At 29.4% G+C, this 18,019-nt stretch overlaps 1 protein-coding gene across 1 annotated transcript in view; it reads left to right on the forward strand.

Annotated features, from left to right (window-relative positions):
- Positions 1 to 18,019, forward strand: part of LOC142322649 (uncharacterized) — a 212,341-nt gene that overhangs the window by 112,709 nt on the left and 81,613 nt on the right. The window contains exons 31-38 of the mRNA XM_075361728.1: positions 36 to 170; positions 888 to 1,051; positions 1,763 to 1,949; positions 2,543 to 2,811; positions 9,215 to 9,417; positions 9,523 to 9,727; positions 12,570 to 12,747; positions 14,966 to 15,132. Of these exons, the coding sequence (XP_075217843.1) occupies positions 36 to 170; positions 888 to 1,051; positions 1,763 to 1,949; positions 2,543 to 2,811; positions 9,215 to 9,417; positions 9,523 to 9,727; positions 12,570 to 12,747; positions 14,966 to 15,132 (1,508 nt within the window). The remainder of the gene's footprint in view (positions 1 to 35; positions 171 to 887; positions 1,052 to 1,762; positions 1,950 to 2,542; positions 2,812 to 9,214; positions 9,418 to 9,522; positions 9,728 to 12,569; positions 12,748 to 14,965; positions 15,133 to 18,019) is intronic.

The raw sequence follows: 18,019 nt of genomic DNA on the forward strand, positions 1-18,019 counted from the left end.
CAAAACTGTTTTATTTTCTATTCCTTGTTCTTTAGATATGTATTCAGCGTGGACTGCAAGCATCTGAAAACTTCATGATAAAAATATCGCAGACATATGAAATGATGATTGTACGTCATGGATTTATGTTAGTTGGTGATCCATTGTCAGGAAAATCGTCTATCCTGAAGGTAAGTCATCTGCATAATATTTTTATTAAAACTATTATTAAAGGTAATCTATTTTTAAACTATGTGAGTAAAAAGATTGCGTACTCTGTCCTTAAAAAATCTGTGCGCTAACTGTAACTGTAATTTTTTTAACTGTATAAAAAATATTTAATTTTATTTAGTACATTAAACCATAAAATTACTTGATAGCCCCTTTATATAGATAGACAAATAAAAAAATTATTCATAAAACATCAGATTATACTTAGTGTCAGTTAAATTTCATTGCTATATAAAAAATTACCATAATATTTTTTTTCTTTTACGCATCATCTTTTGGCAGAAAAGAATTAATTTCTCTTTCTCACATGCAAATATTCCAGTTTATTCCTTTTTTTTATCATCCAAAATTCTGATGATAAATCTAGCAAAATAATAGTTACTGTTGTTTAGGTTGTGGTAGAATTACACAAATTCTATAATATTCATTTCTATCTGACTAATGCTACAATGATTAATCAGAAGTGCTTCCGAGAGGGTAAGGAATAGCACTCTGCATTATAACTCTTGGCTTATTACTCCATTCTTGAGGTAACTAAGACTTAAACAATTACTAGAATTAATACTAGATAAATTAAATTTCAAGATAATGCTCATTCATATATATATATAAACATTTTGTATATATTCTTATATAATTTATTTACATTTAAATAAATAATTTTATTATGTTTCCAGGTTTTAGCTGATTCATTAACCCTTATGTACGAACGTAATCAAGGTGGATCTAAAGTAATTTATACTGTTCTGAATCCCAAGGCTGTATCCATGAAGGAATTATATGGGCATTTTGATGAAGTATCTCATGAATGGCACGATGGTATAGCTGCTGAAGCATTCAGGTAGGTGATTTTTAAATTTATTTATTTTATCTAATTTGATTCAGCTGCTTGTATAAACCTATACAGCTCTGAAAATTACTCATAGTTTTGACATACTTAATAAAAATATGACAATATTGGTAATACATATTTATATAATAAGTAAAGCTGTACACACTAAATGATACAGTTCAACTATCTTCTAATAATTTTACTGTTTTTTATAAAATGCTGGAGCATCCATTAATCTTGTTCATTGATAAAAATTATTTTATTATTACTCAAGTGATGTAATGTGAGAAACTTTTCTTTTTATTCATGATACTTATTCTGGAGATTCATCTCATCATTATAAACATAGCTTGTTCAAGTCAAAAAATTTCTTACATGACTAACAAAATTATTGCCAACATGCTCATATTTTGCACTGCTTTACAATAGCTGATCCTTCTAGAATGTTCAAAAAAGGTATAGAAATATTCAGCCTCCAACTACCAACTTTCATTAATCAATAAAAAAAACGTCACTGGCCTATCAGATCGCATGTGTGCTAGGTAAATTTCATGATTTAATTTAATTTTGTCATTTAGATTTTTTAAGCAGAAAAAATTATAAAAGTAAACTACTGCTTTTTAATAAAATTACATCATTAGTAAAAGTAAAATTACATCACATACATGACCATTTAAAAATTAAAAGTGCTAATATGTATTATTTTAATTGTTATTCAAGAAAATTTGGCATGGTCCGCACTCCAGAACGCAAATGGATTATTTTTGATGGACCAGTAGATGCTGCTTGGATTGAAAATATGAACACTGTGCTAGATGATAGTAAAAAATTGTGTCTTAATTCAGGAGAAGTGATAAAAATGAACCCTAAGATGTCTATGATATTTGAGGTTATGGATCTACGAGAGGTAAGATTTATGATATTTTAAATGTATTTTATGATACTTTTGTATTATATTGTTTTCTTAAAACGATTCTCATGGAAATTAACAAGGATTTTATATATTGTAAGTCTGCCTTTAATATAAGTTATTAAGCTTGTATATCTTCTACTACTGTAGTATAAGAAGACTACAGACTACATTGAATTTAGGAAAAACTGTGTATCCTTTCTGATCATTTCACCTGAAAATAATTTTTTACTTGTTTTCATATTCTTTAACCTGTCATGGTACTGAACATAGATCTGGTAGAAATTGCTTTAATTTACAAGCAATTTAATGCCTGTTTGGATATAACAGCTGCATGTTTTATTGAGAGTTTATTTATTTAGAGTTACATATATATATAAAACAAACAAAGATTAGTCTTTTTTCTATTAAATGAATTAAAAATGGATTCATTTATAAATTTACATATGTTGTACTGTACAAACTGATTTTATATTTTTCAATGGGTAATGTTTGCACAATTTTATAACGGTAGTTTTAAATTTGTAGTAACTGTATATTACTAGCTGTAGTAGAAATATAATTCTCATTATCATTATCTGTGTTTTTAGGCATCTCCAGCAACAGTCTCAAGATGTGGAATGATATATTTAGAATCATCAGCTCTTGGATGGCGTTGTATTGTTGATTCTTGGCTTGAAGCATGGCCCAAAAAAAGATTTCCTGAGTTTATAGAAAATGCAGTTTTCCTTGATAGGTTATTGGAAAATTATAAAACATACTACATAACTGTGTATGAATGGCTTATTCCTCCGGCATTAGAATTCATACGGATTCATTGCAATTATGTTGTTTCAGTTGGTCCCTCTCATCGTTTTTTGTGAGTTATTTAAAAAAAAGTATTTTTAAAGCAATAATATTTTTACTCTATTTTATACAAAGGATGAAATTACTTTTATATTCATAAAAGTAGCTACTGTGTTTTTAAAGAGAATTTGATAAATTCCTTACTATTAAAAGTTAACAGCTATTTAAATGGTACAAGTTAAAATAAATATTCCAAAAGTATGCCATGAGTATTTGAGTAAATTTTACTAAATTAAAATTTTAACATTATTTTTTGTAATAATACATTTTAATTTTAGTATTATAATATTACTTTATATGGACATGTATTTCCCATTAAACAAGTACTGCTACAGCTCTTGTATGATGTATGGTTTTACATTGTAAATTTTCAATATGAAAGATTGGATGCAGAATAATACTAAAAACAAAACAAGATCAAAACCTTTGTAGTTTGATAGTTATCAGTAATATCTTCACTTGCTTCAAACAGTTATATAAACTTTGAAAGTAACTTATAAGACTATTAAGAATTTATTAAAAATTTTTAATGATTAAACAACACGTAAAGAATTTTGGACACCTCAACATGCCTTCCCATTTATATTAATCCTGAGCTATTATTGCTCACTCATTAACCTTTAGCTCTTGCAAATCATTGTAGGTATTGACTTTCAACCTTTTCCTAGATATATCAGGATATATTGGTCAATAGGCTGGCATTCAGATATCAGCACAATAACTGATTGCTCTTTCACTTCTTTTGTCGCTGATATTCTTCATAAAAATAATTTAGCTGATCAACCACAGTCGCTTAGTCAATCCTGGTAACTCTGTTCTCATTCTGCTCCACTATCTACCTGTTCCAATATCTTAAATTGGTTCATTGCAATACTCAATTTTCAAAAGAAATCATCTTTAATAGAACTTTCATTATCATTCACCCAGACTACAGTCTTGGTCGGTATTAGATTCCAACAAAGAACAACAATCTGTATAATCATGTTATAAATTTTCAATACTTTTAACTACAAATGAAAAAACTTTATTGCAAACTATGTAAGGCTGCAGTCAATCTGCACTCAACATGTATGTCAGCACTTAATTTCTTCTAACATTTCATTCTTGTTTATGGCTGTGTACCAAGATATTTAAATACCTTTACCCATCTAAATATTCAACTATCTTCTTTTAGCTCATGCTCTTCAATAATGCTCTTTCGTGTTATTTGACTTCCTCATACTCACCCTAAGACTCATTTAACTACCTAAATGTATCTCAGTTTTGTCGAATAACTTTCAATGTTCACTTTTAATATTACATAAGATCTTATTCTATGAGATTAGAATTTTTCTGATGTTTATTTCTGAGAAGACAACAAGAAATTAAAACAAAGCTATTAAATTTAATTAAAAAAAAAATTGTAATTAGAAAATAAAATTAATTTATTTTCTATTTTTTCATAAAAAGTAACAAAAAATAGGGAAAGGTAGGATTTAAATTTAATCTAGAATGTTGTGGTTTATCTTATGCATTAAACATATATTTTTTATTTGCATTTTGCTTCATCACAAAATCTTGGAACCATTCATTGTTCCCCTTTTCACAGATGAAACATTGTGTTGTCTGTATCTGAAAATAATTATTAAAAAACTTGAAAACTCTACTTCAGCAGTTTAAAACATTATTTACTGAGTGGACTGTAACCATTCAACTTTAAATATAAATAAAACTGTTGCACTGTGCTTCTCAGGTAGTTATGACATTGCTAATCACATGAAAAGAATTCACATTAATGATAGAAATAACATTTCTGTTGTCCAAAGCATGAAATTTTTGGGTATTTTATTAATGATGCTTTGAATTTTATTAATTCTCTAGGATCAAGTTGATTTTTTTTACAAAATAAATTAAACCTTACTGCTTTGAAGAGTCTTAATAAAACTCTAAGTTTATTGTCATTATTAAATATTTATTTTGCTTATGTATATTTCTACCTGAAGTGTAATATCATTTCTTAGGGATCCTTCAGAAAGTCAGAATGAGTTTTCAAGATTTAAAAATTGGCTGTCAGATCACTGTTTGATGTCCATAAATATATATATCATGTAGACTGATATTTAAAAATTAAAAATGTTTTGTATTTATCCTTGTGTTTATATTTATGAATGTGTAGCTTGTCCAAGCCGAATTGGCACAGATCTGATCTAGGCGATGGTTGCCTAGCTAGCATGGGTCTATATAATATGCTGCTCGTGGAAACTGTATATATACGGTATAATAAATTTTACAGTATATATACAATATAATTTTTATTTTTATTTTATAGTAATTTTTTAACTTAGCTAATTTTTTTATGCTAATTCACGGTATACATTTTTTTTAGTATTTTTTAACGTTTATTCCAATCAACAAACAAATTCACTTCATAAATTTTTAAATTATTTTTAGTTTTATATTTATATGAAAAAGATAATAAATTTATAACTGAATAAAACAATACATAAATATTTAACTAACTTATTTTTAAATACTTAAATTAAAACTAAAAAAAAAAAATATATATATAATTATTACTTTGAAATGTAGGTATTTCTTGTTTTTCTGTGTTTTTATAATTGATTTTACTAGCTTGACAATACTTTTTTCTGTAGAACTTTTACACTTTATGTTATAATGTATTTCCTTATGAATTTTGTAACTAACACTAGCTTAATACAAATAACTAAAGTAAAAAATTACGAAGTTGCCGAATATATAGCACTTCATTCCATACTGCATGTTTCCTTCTTATTCTCACGATTCTGATGTACTCTCACTTCCCAAATTGATGACACATTTAATTTGTTTTTCTAGAGATCCTTGCAGCTTGCGATATTCATATTAGTTTTTTTAACATGTTTGCAACATTTTATCCAGTTCTTGACTGAAAATTCGGTGAACTTTTTTATGACAAATTTCCATTATTGCAGCTGTCGTAAATTGTACATTTTTGGTTGCGATCTGATTCTTCACCCGTGCTCGTATCATCTTGATCGGATTCAAATTGGGATGATATGGGGATAGGAGTAAAACAGGGAACCCACCTTCCTCCAGTATCTTATCTATATTATATGTTTTCAGATGATCTTTATATTCTTTAATTGTCTTATACAACTGAACTTTCATCAAATTTTCATGGAATGGTTAGCTGTTAGACCACAACCAGTCAATCACTGATTTTTTTTGTTGATGCTGAATTCGGTGCTCGGCCTTCTTCAGTATTGTGATAAGAAGCATTATCTAAAATTACAAGACTGTTTTTACTGGCAAGTTAGGCAATAATTTTTCTCTTATCTACTTTAAAAACATGTTGCAGTTCATCTGAGAATGATAATCACTTGAGGAAGATTTGGCTTTCCACACTGTCAAGCAGTTGGGAACAAATCCCATTTCAAAAGGAGAAAGGATAATTATTATCCTTTCTCCTTTTGTAATTGGCACAGCAAAATACTCAGACGCATTTGAAGGTTACCAACATTTCTGTTGGCAATGAGAACTTAAAATATAAGTCTCATCAGACAATTGGTCTTCCTTCAACTCGATATTCTTCAACTTTATTCAAATACACAAACTGTTTTTACTGAATATCATGTTTTTCAATAAAAATTGCCCTGTTATTTCTGATTCTCTTCCATTTGAAGTCCATGCTTAACAAAAGTGTCTGTAAGCTACTCGTTTGCCAAATAAATACCCCATCATGTTTTAGTTTTGCGGTAAGTTTCCTTAGAGAAGGCAAGCAGCCCTCGCTTGAGTAAAATTTTAACACTTTATGTCGTATAGCATTCCGATCAAAACTGTTTGGGTTTGTTACTTCCTTTTTGAGTTTTATTCCTTTGCAAGGAGAACTGAATTTTTTCCGAAGCTATTTCACCAGCAATTCGATAAACAGTTCTTTTTGAGACTCCTGTGGCACATGCAACAAGTTCTACAACTTTTTTTGGGGTCACAAACAAACATTCCAACTGCATCTTTTCCTGTCACGTAATTAAAAATGTTGTGTCTAATTCCTTTCCATTTCTTTTTTTTTCTGTTTAGCCCCCAGAACCATCATACAGTATTACTTCAAAGGATGAGTGAGGATGATATGTATGAATATAAATAGTCTTGTACAGTCTCAGGTCGACCATTCCTGAAATATGTGGTTCATTGAAACCCAACCACCAAAGAACACCTGGTATCCACGATCTAGTAATTAAATCCATATAAAAGTAACTGCCTTTACTAGGATTTGAACCTTAGGACTCTCGACTTTGAAATCAGCTGATTTGCGATGACTAGTTTAACAACTAGACCAACCCGGTGGCTTAATTTCTTTCCCTTGGCTCTGAATGCCTTTTCCACGTAAATTAGACATAATATGCAGAATAATAAAATCAATTCACTACCATAAGAATAGAGCTGACAAAAATTTACTATTTAACATGAATAAATTACTTTTAAAATTTCACTTAAGACTTCAACTACTGTCAAGAACTGAAACTCAAAGAACACTATAATCAGACAATAACCTTACTCTTCGGACACACACAATTAACTGGACAAGTTTTAATACATGTTGAGTCGCTGGTGGCTGGTAGACTGATCAACCACGTTAGAAAAATTCATTAAATAAGAGTAACAAAAGCAAGTGAAAATTTATTTAAAGAGATTTAAATTTTAAAGAGAAACCTGAGTCTTAACATAACTGCCTGCCAAAAGTCATATGCTTCATGTTATTGTTTGTAATAATTTAATCTATAATATAAAAAAAATGGACAAATACAATAACAAAGAATTGTTTTTGTTAAGTTAATAATAAAAATAAAAATATATATATATATATATATATATCATATTCAACTGAAAATACAGTTTAAATTAGAACAGAATCATTTACAAAAACAAGTTAGCTTCTGAATGAATCAGGAACAGTTTGTGTAAATAGAGATTTAATGTTTCATTTGAATATTTAGAATGACACATCATTCCGTTATTCACAAACACAAACCTTTATACACAAACCTGAATAAAGAGATTTTTCTTATGTATGACTCATTGCCTAGACTAGTGTATGGTTGTTCACCACTCCCAGAACAAAGCGCAAAGAGCATAGCATAAGTAGTAGACCATCAGTCTTGCACTTATTTGGCTTGGATATTATATACAGTTATAAAACTATTATTTACATTACGTTATTATTTACACAAACCTGAATAAAGAGATTTTTCTTATGTATGACTCATTGCCTAGACTAGTGTATGGTTGTTCACCACTCTCAGAACAAAGCGCAAAGAGCATAGCATAAGTAGTAGACCATCAGTCTTGCACTTATTTGGCTTGGATATTATATACAGTTATAAAACTATAAATAAATATCTTTGGCCTAAATACTAATCAGTAACAGCCGATTAGTCTACATAATATTTCATAACATTTCTATATCTAATAAAGAAATAAATTATTAATTTAATAATACATAAGCTCAGACTTAAATAAGTAACTAATAAATATAAGACGTGAATTTGTTTATTGATTGGAATAAACAATAGTCATGTATCATATACATACTGTCTTTAATCGATTAGTATTATAAACCCATGCTCGTTAGGCAGCAAGATATGCAGCTGTGCTGTTCATCAGATCTGTGCCAATTCGGCTTGGATAAGCTGTACAAGCTTTGCTTAAAAGAATGATCACTTATTCTTAAAAAATAACAAAATCCACTCTTATCGAACCAAACAGAACTATTTTTGTATAACTTATATGATACTTCATCTTACAAGAAAGAATCTTTATGCTTTCAATCCCATTTTTAATAAAGTATTGAACCATTAAAAAAAAACCTTCCCACCAATTTATTTAAAATATAATTAAACGATTTTCTTCTAAGATAGGTATTTCTCTAGTCAGTGAATTTTTAAATAATACTATTTAGAAAATGAAACAAAAATTCTAAATCTTTTGCATTTCCTTCTAACTTATAGACCTATATAAATTGTGGTCAAATAATTTTCATTAATGTCTTCTGAATGTGATTTTTTTGTAATTATTTTATATATTTAACATTCTTACGCATTTGTTTAATGTATTTTTATATTAACCTAATATGGACTTTAACTATATCTATTTTTTATTTTACAACTAATTGTGAATTTTATGATGCTGTTCTGATCATGGTTTTCCCTTAATTCAGGCAAATTCTGGGGTAGTTCCTTTGCTTATCCATGGAGTAGCACACCTACCTCATGGATTCCTGATCACCACATGGATCACATCATTCCTGATGTGATCTATATAATCTATTACTATCTACCAATTAGAATAAAAGATTTATTTTATTTATAATATTTACTCTGTTACGTATCTTTTACACTTTTGAATTATATTAATTAAAAATATTTTTTTGTTGATTTCAGACAAGCACTTAATATGACAGATATGGTACTAACTGCTGCGATTGTTGAGAACTTGCAGTTAAAAAGACACGACAATATATCAGAATATTTTAAAGCTTGGCGTGATGCAGCTGTAATACATGGATTAATGCAGGGTCTTGCTGGCGCCATGGACATGGAATCAAGACAAAAATTTGATGAATTCTTCAGAACTCTTCTAAATGGTAATAAATTAATTATTTTAAAATACAGAAAATATATCAAATATTTTTACATAGTGTGTAGTATTTTTACGGACACTATTATTTTCATTTCAACTTTTGTTTTAGGTGGATATAAGGAGCACCCTCCACCCGAGTTTATGAAAATGTTGAATCTTCCAAAACCTGAGAGACTGATGGATGACAGTTTTTATAGATTCAGACAATCAGGATTTTGGACACACTGGGAAGATGTAATATCTAATAAATATATGAATCTTGAACCAGAAGAAGATATTAGACAAATGCTTATTCCATCTATTGAGTCATTGAAGTAAGTTTTAATAAATTGACAGATTACACTGGGGAACAAAAAAAAATTTTTTTGTCTCAGGAAGAAAGATATGTGATTATAATAGTATTTTTCCTCCTGAATTTAAATATGATATTGGGTTTTCCCCACCACACAAGGTTTCTGAGAGACAGCCATTTATAATTTCAAACATTTTAATACTTTTTGTGTTCTACACAATATTCAAACGGTTGACTCACCTAGAGAGTAAGAAATGATGATTTTCTGTTATATCTCACCTGTGGAGCATCCCTCTTGATGGTCCAACAATAATCGGCCAGCATATTCGGATTCCATTTGTCTTGATACCTCTTTTCCATAGCTGAGATTTCCTGATGAAAGTGTTCCCCGTGTTCACTGCACCACTCACTGCACCAAGATTTTCCAGGAAGAAATGTAGGTGCGAGTGCAGGAAGTGCACTTTTAAGGACATATTACAGCCCAAATTTTTATAAGATTGTTCCGCCTTTCGATTTCCCAAAAAACTCTGAATAATGTTTTTTAATGCTTGTCAAGCTGATTTCTCCAGTGGATTCAATAGTTTCTCAAACTTTCCATCATACCTTAGTGATTGTATTTATGAAGCCACAAATATTCCTTCTTTAATTTTTGCATTACTAATTTTAGGAAACTTCTGTTTTAAATACATGGAACCAGGAGTATTGTCCATGGCCTGTTAAAAATTCTTCATTAATCCTAGTTTGATATGTAACAGAGGTAGATACACAGTTTTAGGATTACACAATGGGTCATATTTCACATTTTTCTGTTCAGGAATGAGTGATTCATGTTTAGGCCATTCTTTTCTAATGAAATGGTTTTTTCTGTCCCTACTAACACACTTACACAAAAAAACAACAGTACTTTGTGTAATCAAGCTGCAGACCAAGAATAAGTGCAATTACCTTTAAACCACCATAAATATTCCATTCATACTCTGCACATTGAAGCTTTTCCAATATAAATTTAAAGTTTTTCATATGTTTCTTTCATACTAGAGAATGAGCCACAGGTACTGATGGGAATTTATTGCCACTATGCAGAAGCACAGCTTTTAAACTAACTTTAGAGGAATCAATGAACAAGTGCCATTCTTTTGGGTTATGTTCATTACAAAGTTATTATCTTCATTAAGAGAAGATGTCATTACAAAACATTAAGCCATTTTTTCAGAAAAATAGTCTTTAAATTCAGATTGACTATTACGATAAGTACATATCTTTGTATTATTTTGAAGAACATTCCATTCTTTTAGCCGGGAAGGAAGTATTTCAGACTGTTTTTTAGATAACTTTAAATCTTGTATGAGATCGTTGAGATTTTCTTGAGTCAGTAAATGAGGCTCAGATGAACTGGTTTGTTCAAAAGTTGTATCATCAGAATCTGTTTCTTTTTCTTCCTTACTTCCATCAGACTCTGAGCTCTCTTCACCTAATGTCACATGTTCTGGAGGCTTTGGTATGGGCAATTCTTTACAGTGTGGAACTGGTCTCATTGCAGATTGCAAGTTAGGGCACACCACTATGTATGTATGTTTTGGTTTTGACATAACCCCTTTAATGTTTGTTAAGCAGAAATAACAGTCAGAAGAGTGATTTTGGGTTCCCTCCCAAATCATAGGGATAGCAAATGGCATGTGGCATGTGCCATTTTCCATGCAGTGAGAAGCCTAAAACACAATAAACAACAGATATGTGAGTCCCAAGCCCTTGTTTGGTCCCCGACTTTACACCCAAAATAAAGTTCAAATCACTTTTTTACTAATGGAGTAAGGTTTCGCTTTTGGGACTTAAGCATCACTTCACCACGTACATAACAAAAATTGTTAGGATAATTTAAACAAACTCCAGGCATTTTTTAACTAATGACTAATTAAAAGAAATAAAGTTGTAAATATGTAACACACAGTAATTAAGACACGCAAAGCACTGATAATGACATGTTTACTAGTTCACTACTATCTCACAACTGGCATTGTTCTGATGAATGTGTGCTACACTAGATCATGTTTGTACATGTCTATACACGTCTGAACCTGCACAACAGTAGCAATGCTACCCTTTGAGTTAGCTCATTTGGTTCCATCACATTTTCAGTGCTCTACGAGCTTTTATTTAACAATGGATAAATGAACAAAAAAACATTTTAAGATATTTAAAAAAATTAAAATATCAAAAAAACCTGTGGGTGATGGAGAAATTTCTCCATCTCCTTGATTTGAAATCAATCAGGATTTCAATCCAGAAAGGCTTATAGAATCTTTTTTTCACCTATATACTAACTTAATAGATTAACAACAGAATAATCACTTACCAATAAATATTATAAGCTATATATGTAGACTTACATATGAATGAAAAATAAAAGAAATTCTTTCAAACTGCAAATTTCATCTTTCTGTTTCATTTTAATAAAAGACTATAATACGAAAATGAAATCAGATCATTGGAGCCAAAGTATCAATATCCAGTTAAACCATCATGATGGCGGTTCAAAGTAACCTTTGCATAAATCTTTTCATAAATAAATAATATTTTTGTTCTGCACTGCTTTTGTACAACTCACATATACTTGGTGAACTGAATTCCACTGGTAGTGATTAAATTCTAGCTCAATTTCAGAAATTGACACCTTTCTTTATACTCTCTTCTTTATTACTTTTTTGAAATTTCCATTCCATTTCAGTCTATTGCAGATATTTTTTCTTCAGGTTCCCTACTGCAGATTTATGGGTTCAAAATAATTAATATAGTTAAAAAGTGTTTATATGATTTTGTATAATTCAGAAATTAATTTTTTTAACAAAACTCTTAAACTGTTACAGATACCAATATATAACTGAAGAATATGTTAAAGCTGGTAAACCATTACTATTAGTTGGAGCTACTGGAACAGGAAAAACATTTTATCTTGAAAATTATATGAATAACAAACTTGATTTTTCTCAATATATTCCTTGTTCTCTTGCATTAACAGTAAACATAACAGCAGCTAAAACCCAGGTAATGTTCCTTTTATGTTAGAAATAAAATTCTTACCTAGCTGCCTAGAATTTCGTTATTACAAACATAAAAGTGTTGTTTAACATCAAAAGCACACAAGATAATATATAATTTTTTTTTGTTCAGATAAAATATTTTCTCCATCATATTTTCTTTATTCAAAAAAATTCATTAGTAAATAATTTCTTTGTATGTTTTAAAAGCATTTAACTATCTGATTTATAGATTTAATGTATTTTCATCACACAATCTCTGGGATAGTTCCTAATCTTTGAATTTGGTAATTCTTATTGGCTTACTGTCTGAGCTACCAGTTATCTGATTTAAATGGCGTGAGATTGTTAGATTCTTATAAAACTTCCCCTGCAATTGGTTTAAAAAATCTGTGCTCATTCTATTTATTCTAATTATTTTTATAGATAATATTCCTATTTTGAACAAAAAATATAATTATAAGTATAAACAGATTTGACAAAGGTTAAATGAAAAACAATCAAACTTATACTTATTGTTTGATATGTATCTGTTTCTTTTTTCTGGTAGTTCTTCAGCCAGTAGGAGTTGGTAGGATATTTCTGGAGTCAGTTGTCTATTTTCAACCCAACATAACCTTTCATACCAAACACTATTTACTGTTCATTCCGTGAGAATTGCTGGTGATCTAATTCTCTTCTAGACATGTAATAATTAAAATAATCATGCAGGTTATAATTTATACTCTTACTTGCATAATATCTAAGAAAAATATTTTTAAAAGTTTTTGAACAGTATTTCTTTGCTCTTTAGTTGATGCATATAATATCTTTTATTTTCAGAAATTTAGAACATAATGAATGGTTTACATATGTATGCATAATTAGTAATATCATTTTTACTTTAATATATTCATTAATTAAAACAAAATAAAAAAACATATCATAAAGTATTGTAAAAATTAGTTTTAAAAGAAAATTTAAATTAATTATTAAAAAAATCAATAGTTAAAATTTATAAGAAATACAAGAAAAGTTACAGTAATTGTGTGTAAAACAATGCGTATCCCATAAGCAGCTGACAGTCTATTTGCAAAATTATTTTCATAAAATCTGTAAAAATATTAAAAAACACATTTATTTATTTTATAAAATATAAAATTTTGGTTAATTCATAACTAACTTTTAAAGTAAGGAATTTTTAATTATATTAAATAATATTTAATAAAAACATCACAAAAAATGTATAAAATTCTTATAATACAAGAAGCATCCCAGAACATACAATCACTTGTCACTTTGATAATAAACCATTCAGTAGACACCATAAGACCATTTATAAAAACCCTTTGTGCATAATGATTAATGAAGGACATACATAGATGAATTAGCTTAAAAATTATTTGTTTTGTGTAAAAGATAAAAAATAATTATTGGACACTTTTTGCTAATGTATTTTGAAGTTTTTGGTCAGTTGACTGGTTTGGTGCTGTTCTCCATTCCTTTCTGTTCTACTTGCTGTTCTATCGTTTAATTTCAATATTTTGCTACAGCCTATATTCTCAGTTATTTGTCTTGTACATTTTAATCTTTGTCTTTTTTTACAGTTTTCACTTTCTACACATCACCAGAATAACTAAACCTGAGTATCTTAATATATGACCTACTAACTTAGTTCATCTCTTAACAAGAATCTGCCTCAAATTCTCCTATTTTTTGGCCTACAATCTTTCTGAATTTTATTGACTGGGTAGTTGTCAACATCCTTGCGTATCACCAAATTTCAAATACCATTATCCTATACCCTTCTGTTTTTCTGTTGTCCATGTTCATAACCGTACAGTCCCACACTTCTCACAAATATTAAAAATTTTTTTTTTCTAATTCTTAAATCCATATTTGTTACTAAAAACATTAAATTTTATTCTTGTAATTTTTTTGTTGTAACTTTTATGTTTAAAAATGAAAAAAAGATTGGTAAAATGTAGTAAAAGAAAAAGATTTTTCCAAAACCATCTGATTACACAATTTATTTTGAAAGTTCACTTCAATATTAGTTTGAGTACATAAGGCTGGAAACTAAAACACATGTTCTTGTGTTTTATATTCATATTAAGCAAAAATATTTTCATACCTTCTAGAATTATTGTAAATTTTATGTATTTGTAGTCAACTTTTGCAAGTTATAGGATAAGATATTTAAAGAGATCATGAAAATATAAATGGTTTTATTTTATTAATTTTAGGAGACTGTAATAAACAAACTTAGTAAACGAGGAAGAGGTTGCTATGGGCCACCAAAAGGGAAGAAAGCCATTTTGTTTATCGATGATTTAAACCTACCAGCTAAGGATATGTATGGTGCTCAGCCTACTATGGAGCTGCTTAGAATGTTCTTTGACCAAGGATTTTGGTAATTTTTATTTTTATTATTGGTTTTGTATGTATTTTATTTGTAGCTTATATAACATGTACTCAAGGAAACTCTATTATATCCTCTTAATAAATTTATCTTAGATAAATTATTATTTATAATAATTTTATCAAACATAGCTTGTTTGGTATGATTATATAATTAATAATTAAAAAACTCACCAACAATTCTTTTATATATATATATGTGTGTGTGTGTGTGTGTGTGTGTGTGTGTTCACGCAGTTTAAGAATAAAATTCCATAAGGAACTTAAAAAATGTATGTTATAGTCTTAATAAAACTAAAACTTCTTCGTCATGTAATTTTGTTTATGTACTGTAATATAATATAACAGTAGTTGTCAAATGTTTAAAATTATGTTGACTTAACGTCCTGTCATTATGAATGTCTCCACCGTTAACATACTGTCACATACAGACCGTCCACATAACAGTGGAGACATTCATAATGACAGGACATAAGGTTGACATAATTTTAAACGTTTGACGACCACTGTTATATTACATAAACAGATTTACATGATGAAGAAGTTTTAATTTTATTAAGATTATAATATACATTTTTTTAAGTTCCTGATGATGGAATTTTATTCTGAAAGCATTTGGACATACATACAAAAGAATTGTTGGTGAGTGGGTTTTTAATTATTAATTAAATAATTGTTTTTTTAATTTTCTAAATCAACACATTTTTTGATTGCAGTAGTTTTGGTTAATACAGGAATTTGCATCCCTTAAACCTTAATGGTTCTGCAGCACATGAATTGTCTCAGTAAGTAGTATCCTCAAATGTGAAGGATATAATAAGGTAAAATGCCAATAGCCAAAGCCACATTAAATAAACCAGCTCATGTCTATTACTGAAGTTAAAGTACCGTATTTATTTGAGTACCCCCCGCCCATGAATAAGCCCCACACCTCGATTTTCCAGACCAAAAATCTAAAAAAAGAATCTAATATATACCGGTATTCTAAAGTGCAACAGATATGATAAAAAAATACATAAATATTCAGAAAGTAAAGTATTTAATTCGTTCATTTAAATTATAATATTAATATTAAATTAATAATTAATTACTGTAAGTACTAGTTTAGTTCAGAATCAGTAGGCCAGTAAAGCGAAACCCACCGGGTTGGTCTAGTGGTTAACGCGTCTTCCCAAATCAGCTGATTTGGAAGTCGAGAGTTACAGCGTTCAAGTCCTAGTAAAGCCAGATATTTTTACATGGATTTGAATACTAGATCGTGGATACCGGTGTTCTTTGGTGGTTGGGTTTCAATTAACCACACATCTCAGGAATGGTCGAACTGATAATGTACAAGACTACACTTCATTTACACTCATACATATCATCCTCATTCATCCTCTGAAGAATTATCTAAACGGTAGTTACCGGAGTCTAAACAGGAAAAAAGAAAAAAAAGGCCAGTAAAGCGAAAAGAAAGTATCATGTTGAAAAGGATCATTTCAATACACTTTTTAATATGGGATTTTATTTTTAATTAATCACTGTCACTGTCAATGTCTGTAGAAGAGTTATCGGTAGTCTCCATGTCGCTCTGCCAAAGGTGATCGTCTTCACTACCATCAATAAGTTCATTAAATATTCCGCATTTTTTAAAACTTTTCCTTACGAATTCCGTGGAAATACCTTCCCAAGCATCTTTTATCCAAACACAAATCTGGTTAAAATTTCGGCGTTTGATTCTTCCTGTAGACATGAGAAAGAAATTTTCATCAGCCATCCATTTACTGTACAGTTGTTTTAATGCAGATTTGAACAGGTTATTAATGCAGAAATCTAGTCATTGCAATAGAGATGTCAATCTGCCTGGAATTATTACTTGGTCTGTCATACACTTTTTTAAAATGTCTTTCACTTTATCAGTCATATGTCCCTGATAACTACCCATTACTGGCATACCGGTATTTTTTTATTAAGTAAATCTGATTGCTTTTGCCATACACACCTGATCCAATCTAAAATTAAGGTTTCGTCCATTCAACCTGATTGCTGTGCTCTGATAATAACTCCATTTACCTGTACGGTAGGAAGAGTTTTTCTTTTAAAAACAATGTACGGAGGTAATTTTGATCCATCAGAAGTAATACAAAGCATAACACTACATCTTTGTTTTTCATTACCACCAGTGTGAATCGTAACACTTTTTTCACCTTTCTTGTTTACGGTTTTGTCAAATAGCATTTCAAAATATACGGGGGTTTGATCAGCGTTTTCTATTTGAGAAGGCAAATAGCCTTTATCTTTTCTAAGATTTATTATGTATTTGTGAAAATGTAATATTTTTTGTTCATAAGTGTCTGGAAGTCGTTGAGAAACGGTCGTCTTTCGTCTTATTGACAAATCATTTCGTGCAAAAAATCGTGTTATCCATCCATGGCTTGTTTTAAAATCAACTTTATTCAATGATTTAGCGATTTCACGAGCATATGATCGACACATTTCTGTCGTGACAGCATAACCGTATTTCCTTTTTTCCATAACAAAGTCATACAGTTTTTTCTGTCTGTGTATTTTGGTTTTAAGCCACGAAAAGCCCTTTTATTACCAGTGCCGTTCACCAGAAGTTGTTTCTTCTTACGCCAGTCTCAATTGCAGCTTTCATCTACGTCAAATTTTCTTCCTGCCGCCCGATTTCCAATTTTTTCAGCCTCTTCTATAACGCACAGTTTTTCATTAACTGTAACAGATCGTAGATGCTGTCCTTTTGTACTCATTTTAATGCCGTAATTAAAATAAAACACGGTATTAAACTTTACAAGATAAACTAAACAGATAAAATGCACATAACCGTCTACATATACAAACAATACAATGACTATGGTGAATAGACAAGACGACAA

The sequence above is a fragment of the Lycorma delicatula genome, chromosome 4 (genome assembly GCF_047948215.1).
Source record: "Lycorma delicatula isolate Av1 chromosome 4, ASM4794821v1, whole genome shotgun sequence".
Classification (NCBI taxonomy): Eukaryota; Metazoa; Arthropoda; class Insecta; order Hemiptera; family Fulgoridae; genus Lycorma; species Lycorma delicatula.